The sequence below is a fragment of the Cavia porcellus genome, unplaced genomic scaffold (genome assembly GCF_034190915.1).
Source record: "Cavia porcellus strain 051 isolate PalLab524CR breed Dunkin Hartley unplaced genomic scaffold, mCavPor4.1 scaffold_27, whole genome shotgun sequence".
Classification (NCBI taxonomy): Eukaryota; Metazoa; Chordata; class Mammalia; order Rodentia; family Caviidae; genus Cavia; species Cavia porcellus.
The window spans coordinates 39,951,896-39,969,079 of NW_026947510.1; the positions used below are offsets into that span (position 1 = coordinate 39,951,896).

General features: G+C 33.3%; 1 protein-coding gene across 13 annotated transcripts in view; it reads left to right on the plus strand.

Annotated features, from left to right (window-relative positions):
- Atf7ip (activating transcription factor 7 interacting protein) overlaps positions 1-17,184 on the plus strand; it is a 185,917-nt gene that overhangs the window by 155,703 nt on the left and 13,030 nt on the right. For 7 of the 13 annotated variants that reach the window (XM_063238259.1, XM_013153081.3, XM_063238258.1 and 4 more), the window contains 4 exons: positions 5,452-5,530; positions 6,750-6,908; positions 9,720-9,902; positions 11,843-11,961. In XM_063238259.1, the coding sequence (XP_063094329.1) occupies positions 5,452-5,530; positions 6,750-6,908; positions 9,720-9,902; positions 11,843-11,961 (540 nt within the window). The remainder of the gene's footprint in view (positions 1-5,451; positions 5,531-6,749; positions 6,909-9,719; positions 9,903-11,842; positions 11,962-17,184) is intronic. The other 6 variants (XM_005003814.4, XM_063238261.1, XM_005003813.4 and 3 more) reach the window with 3 other exon arrangements.

Here is a 17,184-nt window from a genome sequence, read left to right on the forward strand (position 1 = left end):
TTTATCATATATAATACATAAGTACATAAAGTGGTATTTAGGCAATAAGTTCTCCAGTGAAGATTTCTTCAGAGTCCTCCAAGTAAATATTTATTAATTAATGGATTTCATATAATGAATTATTGTATATTTTCAGCATATGTTATAAAACTTTTGGTTTCATTTTTATCTTGATATCTATAGTTAATAGTGCAGCTTTTTAGGAAACCAAGATCGCACGTTTGCTAATTTACTAGAGAAGGACTCATAAAACCTATTAGCAGATTATATTAATGGCTGTAGTTTATTATAGCAAAAAAAAGTAGAATGAGAGTAATAGGAAAAATGTTTTATTTGATTTTTTTTTGGTACCTGGGATCGAACTCATAACTAGCAAAGCAGGCACTTATGTCGCTGAGCTAAATCCCCAGCCCCCAGGAAAAATATTTAAAGGGAGTTTAGAGCTTTTCAAAAACACCCTGATTCGGAGATCACACAGAATTTGCTTTTTCTCTCTGGCTTACTAACTACAGGGACATTTGCAAAGAGTGCATCCAAAGAATTGTAGTTCTCAGGGCCTGAGATTTTTGGAAGGCCTGGTCACACAGACACATTTTCTGTATAATTTGGTTGTGGCATTGGAAACTCAAGACCAAAAGTAAAACCCGATGTGCATCATCAGTCATAGTTGTGCAAAGTAATCCTGATTACTAATCATTAACTTACCTTAAGGGGCCGCAGTTCTGATAACTGGCTAAGCCCCAGTTATGGTTCTAGGTTCCTATGGAAGAGATGTGAAGAGTGTGCAATCAAGTCTTTCATAATCGTGCCAATTGCTGAGGTATCCTACCTTAGTCTTTAAATATGTGCTTATTTCATTGCCAAAAAATCCCTATAAAGCCACTCTTGATTTTTGGAAATTTTTTAATGTTCTAATGAAATTGTTTTGAGAATAAAACACAATTAGTTAACTTTTTAATTCTTAATGTTAAAAACTATTTGATACAAATGATATTTTTGATGGCTTGAAATTGAAGGAGTCAGTAATATGTATAAATGTAGATACAAACATGGTATCTTTGGTTAGATAAATACTCTCACATGTAATGTGTTATCAGAAAGAAAAGATAAACATGCATATAATAATTGTATGTGTCTGTCAGTTTCTATCTAGTGTCATAGAAATAATAAATTCTGCAGACAGGTGTCATTGTCCTTGTCCTGTTACTTTATGCCAAGTGATCTTTAGCAAGTTATTTCATACCTAAGATATTTTTCCTTTTGAAATGCTAGTACTTACAAGATTATTTTAAAGATTAGATATGTTAATGAATGTAAAGAGATATTATAAAAATGCAGTCTGCTAAGAATGTTAACTATCATGACAGTCTTAAAAATGCTCTTAATAGTTATTGAAATAATTACCACGTGCAAATGCTCTCTTTTTTGGGGTGGTACTGAGGATTAAATCCAGGGCTGAGCTGTTCATAGCTCTTTTATAATTTTCTGATTTTGTGACAGGGTCTCACCAAGTTGCCCAGGCTGAGATCTAACTTGAATCCTCCTGCCTCAACCTCCCAGAGTGCTGGGTATTATAGGAATGGGGGTCCTGGTCTGCCAGTTGTATTTCTAAAAAAAAAGAAATCTAGCTGGGAAACTTATCTGAAGTATGAAACAGCCGACAAGCTGTATCTGTCAGGTTATTATGAATAATAATTAATAAATTTAGTAGCTTAGGTAATGTATTATATCTTTTTCTTATCCTGTATGAGAATTTTATGATACTAATTTTTCTATGGGCACTGCTTTAGTTGCTTCTGCAAAATTTTCTTTTTTATTAGTGTATGCTTGCAGTATATAACAAATACATTCATTGTGTGGAATTGGTATATACATATCCCCTCATGATCCTTTTTTCCCCCTCCTCTCTCCTTTCTACATGTCTCCTCCCACCTCTGCAACGTGTCTCCCTGTTTCCCATCATTATCTTTTATTTTGCTCCTAAATTATATGTACTTTGGGCTTCTCATATAAGACAAACCATGTACTATCTAACCTTCTGAGTCTGATTTATTTGAGTTAGAATTGTGATCTCAAGATATAACCATTTTGTGTAAATTTTGTTGTAATAAAGAGAGGATAAAAAAAAAAAGTGCCCTAAAGGATACAACAGCAAGTGTGTTTAGGTGTGTTAAATAGATGACCATATTAATATTTTTGATTGGATCATGGAACACAACTATTTGCAGTCTCACTGTTTGAAAGTTCGCTTTGTATGACTATGAATATGTCCCAGGTTTTCTTTTAGTTGCATCAGTTTTAGTCCATGTGCTTTATTACTAGGTTTATATTGTTCTATAATGTATACTTTATAATCTTCACTTGTCTTCCTGGTACATTGACTCTTTGGTCATTATAAAGTTTTCTTTTGTATTAACAGTCATAACAGCCCTTCTGTGATTACTATAAACTTGTTAACTTTTTCAGCCTTTTACCATTAACTTACTAGGTTTTGTTTTCTTTTTCTTTTTTCTTTTTTTTTTTGGCCTTTTTGAGACAGTTGCAGTTCAGACTGGTCTTGAACTCACTTTGTACTCCAGGTTGACCTTGAACTTCCAGTGATCCACTTGCCTCAGCCTCTTGAGTGCTGGAATTATAGGTTTTTGCCACCACACCTGGCTTTATGTCTTCTTATCTAAGGTGAATCTTAGCAGAAAACAAAATATTCTTTCTCAATTTTTTCCGTATTCCATCTGATGATCTTTATATTTTGATAGGAGTTTTTAGTCCTTTTACAGTTAATATCTATTAATATGGTTGTACTTAGGTCTGCTATTTTGCTGGGGTTTTTTTTGTTTGTTTGTTTGTTTGTTTGTTTCTGTGTGACATCTTTCCCGTTTTATTTCCTGTCTTCTTTTTAGGCATTCTGTTTTAAAGTATTCTACTGGCTTTCTAGATTTATGTTTTCTCTTTGTTTTTTAAAGATGCTCTAGGATTCATTTATTTCTGTATTAGAGAAGGGGTCTAATTCTCTTGCCCAGGATGACCTTGAATTTGCTATTCTCCTGTTACATCCTCCTAGTAGCTGGAATTCAACACATATCTGTAACTAGACACTATGCCTGGCTCCCTCAGGTTTATGTGATACAATCTTGTTTTGATATGTATCTTTACATTTACATCACATCATGTTACAGATTTACAGATACATTGTTTTTTTAGTTGCTTTGTAGAATTTTAAAGATACTAAGATTTGTAGTCTAATGTTTATCCTTATATTTACCTTTTCCAGTCCTCTTTTCCATAATCCAAATTGGCATTTCCTTTTTTTTGGTTGGCATTTCCTTTTATACCACAGAATTTCCTTAAATTTTTCTTACAGGGTGGATCTGGTAGGGATGAATTTTCTAGGTTTTAGTGTATGTACTTTTGTGTCTTTCGGTTTCTTTTCTAAAGGAGTGCTTCATTGAATATAAAATTCTAAGTTTAGATATTAAAAAAAAATTACCAGTGCATTAGATATATTGTTTAACATCTTGTTGCTTCCATAGTTTCTGAGCAAAAGTAATAACTACTTTAACACAAATTTTTTTCTAGTTAACTCTAGATTTTTTTTTTTTTTTTTTTGCAGTGGGTAGTTTGATTACAGTATATGTAGGGGTGAATTTCTTAATGGTTGTCTTGCTTGGGGGTTTATTAAACTTGTTGGATTTGTCAGGTAAATTTTTTTAACCAATTTTGGGATATTTGGTCATTATTCTTGAAATAATTTTGACCTTTCCTGGCATTTAGATTTTTACTGAAATATTTAAATAGCTCTTGGATAACTTTTAAGTTTATTCTTTCTTTTTCCTCTGTTTTTTAGACTTAAAAAATTCTGTTGATTTACTATCAGTTTCTGAGTTTTTCCTGTCTCCTACAATGTACTTTTGGCCCTACCTACCATTTATTGCTTGATGGATTGTTTGTCTTTTTGAAGCAGAATTTTGCTATATACTTCAGGCTGACATTGAACTCACTTTGTAGCCTAGGCTGGTCTTAAACTTACAACGATCCTCCTGCCTCAGCCTTCTAAATGCTGGGATTACAGGCATGTACTACCATGCCTGATTTACCTTTTATATTGATAACCATCTTTTCAGCCTTATTTTCTTTCTGTCTTTTATATCTATTTCTTGTTTGAGACTTCCTCTTTGTGGATTCACTAATACTCCATTTAAAAAAATTACTTGAACACATTTTTAATAGCTACTTTATGTCTGCTGCATGAAACATCTGGCCGTACTTGAAGTCCGCTTCTATTGACTTTTATCCTAAATTGAATTTTACATTTTTGGTCTTTGCATGTTTGATTTTTTTCAAAACAATTAGTTTTGAAAGCTGTACTTTTTTACTAATATGGCATAGTAAATGGGTTCTTTTCCATTCTTTGAAGCTTGTTAGCAACTTTTAATTTTGAACTTAACTAATGTGTTCATATATCATTTTTGCGAAATCTTCATAGAAGGATTTGTAATTATAAGATTTAGAATAGCATTATTATCTGTTATTGGACCTGTCTTTTCTAATCAAGTAATTATTTTCTTCAGTTATACATGGTTTGAGTTTTGCAAGTGAAAATCCTAATTATTGGGAGTTGATTCAGTATATATCTGTGTAAATTTTGATGATCATTTATTAAGCAGCTGCATGTATCATGTGTAGTGCTAAGCATTTGCTATACATGTGTGGATTAATCCACACAATAACTTCAATATCCGTATTTTAGAAGTCAAGAAAGTTACCTTTTAATGCAAATTCACATAGCTATTATGTCGAACCTATTAAAGGTACAAAATTTAGCCTTTTTTGTTTTTTTTATTTAAGAGTCTTTATTCAGTAGGTCTGCTGTCCTACCCTCTTTCTTTGGTCACTATGCAGTGGTTTTTAATGTGTATTTTCAATGAGGGATGGTCTTGATTCGATTTTGAACAGTGGTTTTATTTTGGTTAAGATTGATGCCCATTAATGGCTTATCATGCCATAGTATACCACTTTCTAAGGGAGAAAAAAAAACAGATTTAGATTCGTTTTGTAACTTAAATCTGTCTTCAAAGATTGACTTTAAGGTTTTGGTGAATTACTAATTGATAATTTAGAAGTAACATTTTAAGTGCCAGGAAATTAATGATGCTTGTAGTCAGTTTCATAACACTTAAAACATATAATCACTTCAATAGCTCTATGAAAGTGCTGTTATTTTTTTTTAAGTTAAAATTTCTTTTAAAACTATTTGAAACTTTGATTTTCATGGCAGGAATTTAACTGATGAAACTTCTATCACATTAATCCATTTAGGGATTCACAGTGAACTAGGATCCTCATTACTCCTTTTTCTCTTGATTGTTACCACATTTTTCCTTTATACTTGCCATTTTCCTTTGTAGAATGTAGTTGTTTTTTGTTTTGTTTTGTTTTGTTTTGTTTTTTCAGAGTGGAAAAACCACTGGCAGTGATTCAGGTGGTGTCATTGATCTCACAGTGGATGATGAAGAAAGTGGATCTTCACAAGGTATTTAATAGCAATAGTATTAAGAAATGCTTTGCTCTCAGTTGTTTTTCCTTGGAATAAACTTGTCTGACTCTTTTTAGAGTTGAAGGAACTTAAGGTATTTAGAACTGCTATGTCAGAATCATAAAGGACCTAGTAATCAAATATAGGTCTTCTGACTCAGCATTAAAAATTCTTCCTTTATATATGTGTGTACGTGCCATCTGTACTTATAAATGTGTGTCCATTCAATTTTGGTTCTTTGAACAGCATTTTGTAAATAAACATGAAGATACCTTTTAACACTGAAAATTCTCAGTGTTCTGGGTTATACTATTATTGGCTAAATACTAAACTGTATTCCAGTTATTCTTCTGCATTATTAATAGATATTCTGTTAAAAATTCCATTATTCTGTGGTATAAGTTTCTAGTTATGATTCAGGATATAAAGTATTTCACAACATTGACTATACAGAAAACTGTTCACAGAAATATCTGTGAAACTATATCCATAGTGATGCATTCAGAAAATCTGGTAAGACTGTAAGAAATCAACCTTAAAAACACTGAACTTGAACTAAAGATGTTAAAAGTCTATTATAGTTTCATTTTGGAAAAATTAATAGCTGTATAATTGATTATGTAATAATAAAGTTGTTTCATTTTGATTTTTGGTATGAGAGACAACTGGGAAATATATTTCTTCCATCAAGATTGAACTCATACCAGTATGATGATGATTATTATTAAAGAGTCTCTGATTACCTACACTGCTTTCACTATTTCTTATGGGCATATTTTGCTGTAGTGAATTCATAAGGAACAAAAATAAACATACATTATTTTTGAGAGGACACAGGCAGAGCTGCTTCTGGATTAAAATATAATATAATATTATATATTACATTAAAATAAAATATATTATGCATTATATTAAGTATATATTATATTAAATATATTAAATAATTATTAAAATATTTATGAAATAAAATATTCATATTAAATATATTAAAATATAACATAATATTATATATTATATTAAAATATATATAATATAATGTAATATAAAGTAAGCTAGTTTATTTTTATTACTCTGGCTATTTCATTTTCTAGCATCCACATCTAATTGCGGTAGGTAAATATACCTAGGTGGTGAGTAAAATTAAATTCATCTGTAAAGGAAAGACCTGTTTTCTAGTTTTTTGTATCATTAATTATAATATCTCACTTTTAATTAGCAGAATCCAAAAAAGTCAGTCACACTCCTGTGTCAACCATGGGTTCTTCTCAACCCATATCTCGACCATTGCAACCCATACAACCAGCACCACCTCTTCAGCCATCTGGGGTGCCAACAAGTGGACCATCTCAAACTACCATACACTTACTACCTACAGGTAAAATTTCTGTCATATACCAGACTCTAGTTTGTCACACAGAGAATTGTGATCATGGAATTGAGTGGAAAGATTAGACAAAAGGGTAAGAATAATTCTCATTGTTACTCTGAAGACAGTGTGCACCTTTTTGAATGCAAGGTAACTTAGTTTTAAGTAGTGGCACTGTAAACAACTGTTACAAAGAAGTTAACTCTGTGTCTTTGTTATCTGCCAAATGATGGAGCTTCTTTGGAAAAGTTCATTAAAATTATTTGTTCTGTGTACAACCAAGACATTATAATTGATCAAACAAGAACTATTTTAGTGAGTCTTGAATTTCCTTTAACTGCTCTAACACACAATTAGGAAGTAAATGTGAACGATTTGTTTGTTACATTTCAAGAAACTACAAATCAAAACATTTTCAAAATAAAGCCTATGTTACTAGAATTGTTTAGAGGTCAATCAAGAAGATTTGTCTTTTTGCATATTAGGCTGTTGCTTGAAGATGTATCTGCAAAGTATATGTGTAAGCACGCTTCTCATTACAGAAAACATTGAGCTAAAATGGAATTTACACAGTGACATTTCTATATAGTGTACCAGAATAGTACACTATTTGTAGGAGAAGGAATATTTTCTAGTGATTCAGTAAACTATTTGTTAACTAATCTTTATGAAATTATTTTTGAGGCAGTAAATGCCTACTGGTTTGGTGTAGGTTTGTTTGATTTCAGAGTTCTAAATGGTTATCCAGAATTTCCCATCATTTAAACTATATTTTACTTTGTTGAAATTGTCAAGCAAAACTGTGTGTTTATATGACTATTTCTGGCATGAAGTTTTTATATTGTTCTCATTATGAAATACTACTGTCTAAATAGGCAGTTGTTATTCAGTTTAACCTTCAGAGCAGGGATACCTATTTCTTTGCATTCATATCAGTTACCTAATTTAGCTATTTTAGAAGAAAATGTCATAATACAAATACATGAGCATAATGGACAATTGTTATTTCTTGTATACTTGTCTTCCTTCTTCTAAGGCTCACATTGAAATTTAAGAGATATAAAGGCTGAAGTATCTTTAGATGCATTTTTTTTTTTTTATTTTATGGCACTGGAGATTGAACCTGAGGCCTAATAAATGATAGGTAAGCACTTTTACCACTAAGCTGTATCCCTAGACTGCAGGATCTTCTTAGTAAAGAAAACTTTTAATTACCAATTTTATTATAGATTCCATTTTCTCTGTGAGGCATGGTAGCTCATGCCTGTAATCTCAGTCCTTTGCAAGTCTGAGGCAAGAGAATCACAAATTCCAGCCCAGCCGGGGCAATTTACCCTGTTTCAAAATAAAAAGTAAAAAGGCTAGGGATGTACCTTTATACTGAGGGCCCTGGGTGTAATCCCCAGTACTGAAGAAAAAAATTCCCTGTAAAAATATTTATTACATTTTCTGTTATATAGTTATCACATAGTCATCTGTCAAGTATGATTCCAATTCAGACAGTTATTAATAAGAAAACAACTCTTTTAACTGTTATTGCCAGACTTGGTGGCACATGCCTATAATCCCAGTACTTGGGAGGTTGAGGCAGAAGGATTACCACAGTTCAAGGCCAGTTTAGACTACATACTGAGTTCAAGGCCAACCTGAGCTACATAGTGAGAACTTTGCTCCCAAAAAAACAAAACAAGCAAAACAAAAAAACAATAAAAAAAACACCCAAAAAGCAAAACAAAACAAAACAAAAACACTCCCCAAAATGGTCATTGTTATTGTCTGGTCTGGTAGCACTTACCTGTAGCTCTGTCTACTTGGGAGGCAAGACTGGAGGATCACTTGAACATAGGAGCTCGCGACCACACTAGGCAGCAGACCCCTGACTAAAATCATTTTTTAAAAATGGATCTTTGTATGTATTTCAGTCTGACGTTGGACTCACTTGTTGTAACCCATGCTGCCCTTGAACTCATGTTAGTCCTTCTGGCTCAGCCTTCCAAAGTCTAGGAATCACAGGCATGCACCGTCACTCTCAGCAAAAAAATTACATTATTTATTATAGTTCCATATTGTAAGTAAATGTTTAGGACTCAGTTTTTAAAATTAAATATGTTGGGGTTGGGGATTTAGCTCAGCAGCATAAGCGCCTGCCTTGCAAGCAGGCAGTCCTGAGTTCGATCCCTGGTACCGATAAAAGCAAAACAAAACAAAACAAAAAAAAGACGGAGGAAAAAAATAAATAAATATGTTAACATTACCTGAAGTATGCTCTCAGGACCTAGATGCAAAGAATGCTGGAATAGGGGAGAGGCAGACAAAATTTGAATTATAATAGGCAGCCAAAGACATTGGTTTGGTCGTGTGTACAAACATGTTAATTAATGTTAATTAATGAGCCAGTTTCATGGCCAATGGAAATAACAACGTAATTTTAGATTTAACTTCCTTGGGAAAAGGCCCAGAGGGCCAGTAATGCCACTCTACTAAGCCTATTTAAAATAGAAGAGGAAAAAATTGCTCTTTTAAATCATTTTTATAGCAGTCATATTTAAATCATTTTTATAGCAGTCATATTCTTAAATCTAGATCATTTTAAAAAAATGGTCATGATTGTCAAACTGAAGAGCTGGAAGAAAATTAGATATCATTGAGGTATTCTTTTTTTCCTGAAGCTTGGATTTTAATACTGTTAATTTTGGTTGGCACTGTCATTCTTTCTTGCAGGATTACAAAGGACACGCTGTTACAGTTATTTAGACTTTATGCAAGGATAACTACCATTTAAATCTACTGTTCTTAATACATTCTTTTACTTACCACCAGCTCCAACCACGGTGAATGTAACACATCGTCCAGTAACTCAGGTGACCACAAGACTCCCTGTACCTAGAGCTCCTGCAAACCATCAGGTGGTTTATACAACTCTCCCTGCACCACCAGCTCAGGCCCCGCTGCGAGGAACTGTTATGCAGGCTCCTGCTGTTCGTCAGGTCAATCCTCAAAATAGTAAGCAATTCTTTCGTTATATATGCTTCTGAGGTATAGGGAGTTCTCTTAAGCATTTAGTTGAAATAGTTTAATATTAGATTTTACAAAAAATTCTTCAATATATTAAGACCCTTATTGTGTAAGTTTGTATCTATCATAGAACATAGTTTTACAGCATAGTTAAGAACATTGAATTGTGTACCTAAAAGTTAGTAATATACACATTTATTAGCTTCTTTTAGCCATTCCACAATTGCATATTTCAAAACATAATGTTATATACCATAAACTTAGTTTTCTCAATTAAGCATAATTTTTAAGAATGACCCCCCCCCATTCTACCACTAACTCATTTTTCTCCCCTTAAGAAAGTTAACTAGAGAAAATTCACATGTATGTTATGTGTTTAATTTATGAACTATGCTATTGTGGTACCCTATTTGATGTTGATACGTACTTTACTGTTAAGAGACACCCTATCTAATTAAAGTAGGAATGCTCAACTGCGAATTAGCGCATATAATAGAAATCATGGTAATGTGTAACTTCCAATGGAAAAAAGTCTTAAAGATATAAAACGTAGAAAAGAAATGAAAATATCAGAGGAACCTTGTAGTTTCTTGCATATATATTAGTTATACATGTGTGTATATGCATGTATGTGGGTCACATTTTATATACATGTGTATATGGTATACTTATAGTATATGTACATTAGTAGTAAAATATATACTATATACAATAAAATATATACGCATGTTTGTATAAAAGCTGTAAAGTTTAAAAATAAACAATAAAACAAAGCACCTATGAACTCTCTACCAGATCAATATTGTGTAAGCTGGCTAATGTGTAATCTTCCTTGTTAAACCCTTTTCCTTTGCTTCTATTATTCATATAATATATATTACATGAATATATCATATATCATATATATGTAAAATGCAGTTTTGAAAAATTTGATAATGTGGACAAATCTAGCTAAGTAAAGAAACTACAATAATATTACTAGATGTCAGCTTCCAGGGGATATTAAGTTATGTCTATGGATCATAGTTTTGCTTCAGAAAATAGGTTGTTAATGATTGTGAATGAGTTCTGGGAAACTAGATGCACCACAATCTGTTAGAATTATAGCCAGATGCTGAGTATATGGTTGAAACAGCGGATCACTCTATAAATTTTCTACTTGTGTAATCCACAAGGGTATTTCACAGCAGTTTTCTGTGGTGTGAAATGAATATCTTTAGCTGGGCAACAAGGCATGTAGAGAAAGAGCGTAAACTCAAAGGATAACTTTTTGAGCTTTTCTACACTCGTTGAAAATGTGAACCAGGAGGTATATTTATAAAGACCGCTTCCTTTTGTTGTCTTTCGAGTCACAGTGTTTCTTCCGGCTCATTTGGCTTCCATATAGGTTGCACAAATGTTGTAGGACTTTTATTTGTATCCTTCCTATTGGACATATGTATTTCTTCCCATACTGGAACTCTGTATTTCATGTTTTCCCTCTTCATTTTTTCTCTCTCAGACAAGTGGAGCATATTCTCTAGTGGTTACCTGAGAAAGGATTAGTTTGTTTATGTTTTTTTTTTAAGAATATTTCAAAAAATACACACATGTGTGCACACTCACACAATATAGTATTTGCATAAATAAAGATTTCTTTATTCTCACACTTAATATTTTGGTCTATTAAAGATATCTAGGTTGGAAGTCTTTTTTCCTTTTGAATTTTAAAAACATGGCGTCACTGGTCTCAGGTGTTTAGTTAGCACACCACCAAATTTGCAATAGAATTCTGATGTTTGGGGCTGGGGATTTAGCTCAGCGCCATAAGCACCAGCCTTGCAAGCAGGCGGTCATGAGTTCGATCCCCAGTACCGATAAAAAGAAAAAAGAAAAAAAAAGTGTAAAAAAAAGAATTCTGATGTTTATTCCTTAATTTTCCTTTGTAGGTGTTACTGTTCGAGTGCCTCAAACAACCACATATGTTGTAAACAATGGACTAACCCTGGGATCAGCAGGACCTCAGCTCACAGTGCATCACCGACCACCACAAGTGCATACTGTAAATGTTGGTGCTTAGTTTTACACAATCATTAACTATAAAACTTGATTTTAAATTGATTTTGTTATAATTTTGATATGCATAAAGATCACATTCATCATAGGGAATTTGTACTTGTACATAATATATCTTGAGTCTTTTTTTCACATTCCCTTCTGTTTCCTTCAGATCTTTCCCCCCTCATTGTTTACAAAAGCTTTGTTTCTGTTTTTCCCCTTGTATTCTCTTTTTTTCCCCCATTCTCCCTTACCCCCTTTCTTTTTCCTTTTCCCATTTGAACATTTTCTTCCTACTTGCCAATATCTGTCTTCCATTTTGATTTTTGCACCTTCAGTTTCTCATACAAGAGAAGCAACACAGTATTTAAACATCTGTCCGATTTATTTCACTTACAGGTGTGGTCTCAAGGTGCATCCACTTACATAAAAATGTCTCAGATTTACCCTTCTTAATGACAGAGTAGTATTGCGTTGTGTGTAAAGGCACATTTTATTTATCCACTTGATGATGAATAATCGGCTGTTTCAAAGATTTAGCTATTGCAAATTGAACTGCTGTAAACAAGAGTGTGAATATATCACTGTGGTGTGAAGCTTTTAAATCTTGGGGAGGATATCAAGAAGAAGAATAGCTGGGTCAGATGGAATTTATAGTTTTAGTTCCTTAAGGAATCTCCATACTGATTTTCATATTGGTGGTACCAGTTTACACTCCAACCAACAGTGAAGAAAGGTTCCTTTTCTCCCACTGCCTCACCAGCATTTGTTACTGGTTGTTAACCTTGATAATATCCATTCTTTCTGGAATGAGATAGAATCTCAGTGTTGTCTTAATTTGCATTTCTCTAATGACTACTGATGCTGAAGCTTGTTACATATATTTATTTGCTGTTTGTACTTTTTCATTTGAGAAGTGTCTATTCATTTCAGTTGTCCATTTTTTGAGTGGGCCCTTAAATTGGTGAGAAGTGTTTGACTTTTTTTTATTTCTTTACATATTCTAAGTATTCTGTATATATTCTAAATATACTCTAAGTCTTGTCTAAGGAATAACTGATGAAAAACTTTTCCCATTCTGTGGGTTGTTTTTCACTCTCAGTGATTTCTTTTGCTGTGCAAAAACTATTCAATAAAATGAGATCCCAGTTGTTGATTCTTTGTAATATTTCAAGGTTTTGTTCATAAAGTCTTTCTCTATATCTGTGTCTTCAAGAGTTTACCTGTTTTATCTTGCAGCAGATTAAGTGTCTCTATTTCAGTATTTAGGTCTTTGATTCATTTCAGTTTTAGTTTAGTACATGGTGGGAGATATGGGTCTAAGTTTAATCTTCGGCATATGACAAGTCAGTTTTCCGAGCACCATGTGTTAAAAGAGGCTTCTCCAGTGAAGGTGTTTGGCCCCTTTGTCAAAGATAAAGTGACAGGGTGAGTGGAGTTATTTCTGCATCTTCTAATCTGTTGCATTGATCCTCATGTCAGATGTTTTGTCAGAACCATGCTATGCTGTTTTAATCATGGAAGCTTTGTAATACAGTATCAGATCAGTTGTGATACTACCTTCCTTGCTTTAGTTACCTTGATTGCTTTTCCTAATTGTAGTTCTCTTCTAGTCTCAAATAAATTTTAAGACTGTTTCTTCTAGTTCTGTGAGGTATGATTTTGGTATTTTAATAAGGATTGCATTATAGCTGTATAAGAGCTTTGGAAGTATGGCCATTGTCGGTATATTGGTTCTGCCTATTCAAAAACAAGGGATATATTTCCATTTCGTGATACCCTCTTTGATGTGTTTTTTTCAGAGTACTGAGGTTTTCACTGTAGAGATCTTTTATTTCCTTGATGGTATTATGAAAGGTGTTGTTTGCCTAATTTCTCTCTCTGTTATCTGTGTACAGGAATGCTATAGATTTTTAAGAGTTAACTTTGTATCTTGTTACACTACTCAATCTGGATATTAAATCTAGTAGTCTTTGGTAGAGTTTTTGGAGTGTTCTATGATGAATATCATGTCATCCACCAATAAGGATAATTGAGCTTCTTTTTCTATTATTCCTTCTATTTCTTTCTCTTGTCTAATTGCTCTGACTAGTATTTCCAGGACTGTATTAAATAGAGTGGTGATTGTGGGCATCCTTGTTTTGTTCCTATTCTAGAGTGAAAGCATTCAGTTGGTTGTTTGTTTTTTTTATCGGTAACAGGGATTGAACTCATGTCTATGCGCTTGCAAGGCAGGCACTTATATCGCTGAGCTAAATTCCCAGCCCCTAGCTTTCAGTTTTTGACCATTTAGTATGAGGTTGGCAGTTGGTTTATCATAGATGGCTTTTATCAGATTGAGATATAGATCATCTATTCCAGGTTTCTCTAGGATTTTTATCATGGATGAGTGTTGGACTTTGTAAGATGCTTTTCTGTATCTACTGAGATGATCATTTGGTTTGCATTCTTGGTTCTGTTAATGTGATGTATTACACTTACTGAGTTTCATATATAGACGCATCTCTGCATCCCTGGGTGAATCTTGCAAAGTCATGGTGTGCAATCTTCTTGATTATTTCCCTCATCCTGTTTGTCAGTACTGTATTGAGGATTTTTGTATGTGTGTTCATTAAGGAGCTTGGCATATAGTTCTCTATTTTGGTTGGATTCTTCTCTGGGTTGTGGTTGAATCCTTCTTAGGAAGGAATTTGGGAGTTTTGCTTCCCTTTCAATTTCAGAAAAGTATTTGAGGCCTAGTGGCATTACATCTTATTCTAAGATTTCTTATAAAATTCAGCAGTGAACACATCGGGTTTGGGCTTTTCTTTGTTGGTAGTTTTTAAATTATTTCTTCAATTTTATTGATTGATATTGGGTTATTTAGAATTTCTGTATCTTCCTGATTCAGCTTTGGTAATTCATATGTATCTGGGAATCTGTCCATTTCTTCTGTGTTTTCCCATCTTATTACCATATAGGTTCTCGAAGTAGGTGTTGATGATCTTGTAAATTTGCTTAGGATGCATTGTGATGTTTCCTTTTTCATTCCTAATTGTAAGGTTTGGTGTCTTTACTTTCCGTTTTATGATAAGGTTGGGTAAAAGTTTGTTTATTTAATTTTTCAAAGAATTAACCTAACTTCTTTTGCCATTGATTTCTAGTTTTACTGTACTATGATATGATAGTACTATTGTACTATCTGGTAATATGCATGGGAAAATTTCAGTTCCTTTGCATTTACTTAAGCATGTTCTGTAGGCTGGTATGTGGTCTGTTTTGGAGAAAGGTCAAATGTGCAGCTGGAAATATATGTTCTTTTGTGGGTTGGAACACTGTAGATATCTGCTAAGTTGATGTGTTCAAGATTGAGTTCTGCAGTGATAATTCCTTCATTGAGTTTTTTGTCTAGTTGATCTGCTGTCTATTGTGACACCGGGGAGCACTAGTTGTACTAGTGCTTGTTTGATTTTTCATGTCTGTTAATGTCTATTATTATATAGTTGGGTGTTCTGGTAGTTGATGCTTAAGTTTTTGATTGTTATCTCTTCCTCTTGGATTGTTCCCTTGACAAAGATGTAGTGACTTTCTTTGTCTTTTTCTGATCAGTCTTGGCTAGAAATTCACAGTCTTAGTTACTTTCCTGTCATTATTGAGACAAAATACCTGACACACAAAATTAAAGGGGGAATAGTTTGTTTAGCTCACAGTGTGTAGAGGTTTTAGTCTATAATCAGCTTGCTCCAAGGCAGAGGAGCAACTGTGGTGGAAGACAGCAAAAATGAGTGATGGAGGGAGACGGGGATAGAGATAGAGGGAAGGAGGGAGAAAGAGAGAGTGAGAAGCTTCTTTCTGTCCCTTATATTATATGTAGGCTATCTGTCCCAGGGCAGGTGTAGCACCCAGCCTTTTAATCCCAGCATTGGAACGTGAATGAATCACATGCTCTAGTTTCAGCCATCTTTGAAAGCCTTCCCCCTAAGACTTCATGAGACTTTAAGGGGATATCTAGACACAAACCATAACATCCACATTGTCTCCAAATAGAATAGCTACCTGATTTTTTTTTTTTTTTTTGTGGGTTTCAGTTACATGAAGTACTGTTTTCCTTTCTTTCTCTTTCAGTTTATAAATTTCTTTTTGTGTTAAGTGAGTTTCTTTTATGCAGCATATTGTTGGATCTTGTTTCTTGATTCATTCTGATATTCTATTTCATTTGATTGATGAATGAGACCATTTTACATTGATGGTTAGAACTCACATATAGTGACTTGTCTTTTCCCATTTTTGGTTCCCTTTGTCCTTTGTTTAGTTGCTTGGCTTGCCTAGTGGATCATTCTGCTGTGGTTCATTAAATTGTTTTCATTGTCTTCACTTGGAATATCCTTTAGAACTTTCTGGAGTGCTGGCTTTGTGGTCATGAATTTGTTCAGGTGTTCTGCATCATAGAAGTATCTTATATCAATGTGAGTTTGAGGTTATTTTAGCACTTGAAATACTTCAGCCTCTGCATGACTTGTGGGTTTCTGTTGAGAAGTCTGCTGTGATTATTTGTTGGTAGGTTTTTAATTATATCTTCAATTTCATTGGTTATTGCTTTATGTAGAAATTTTACATCTTGATTCAGCTTTACTAATTCACGAGTATCTAGGAATCTGTCCATTTCTTCCATGTTTTACATCTTACTAGAATACAAGCTGTCAAGATGTAGGTATAGATGATCTGGATTTCTGTGGCATCTTTGGTGATTTCACCCTTTTCATTCCTAATTGCACGAGTTTGAGTCTTTCTTTTTTTTGAAGGTTGGCTAAGAGTTTGTTGATTTCAGAGAACCAACTCTTTGTCATTGATTCTTTGTATTGTTTTCTTAGTCTCCCTTGCATTAATTTCTGCTCTGATCTTTTAACTTCCACCCTCATATGAGCTTTGGGCTTGACTTACTCTTCTTTTTGTAGAAGCTTGAGGCTTAATATTAAGTTATTTGAGTTCATCGTTTTCCTAATGTGGGTATACACTGCTATAAATTTCCCTTGTATTGTTTTTATTGTGTGTCATATGTTTCGGTATGTTGTTACTGACATTATCATTTAATTATAGAAACTGTCTCATTTCTTCTTTAATTTTATCTGTGACCCATTGGTTGTTTAGGAGAGTGTTATTTAATTTTCATGTGCTTATGCAGTTTTTGTGATTTCTTTTACCATTGATTTCTGGTTTTATTGTACTATGATCTGATAATATGCATGGGATAATT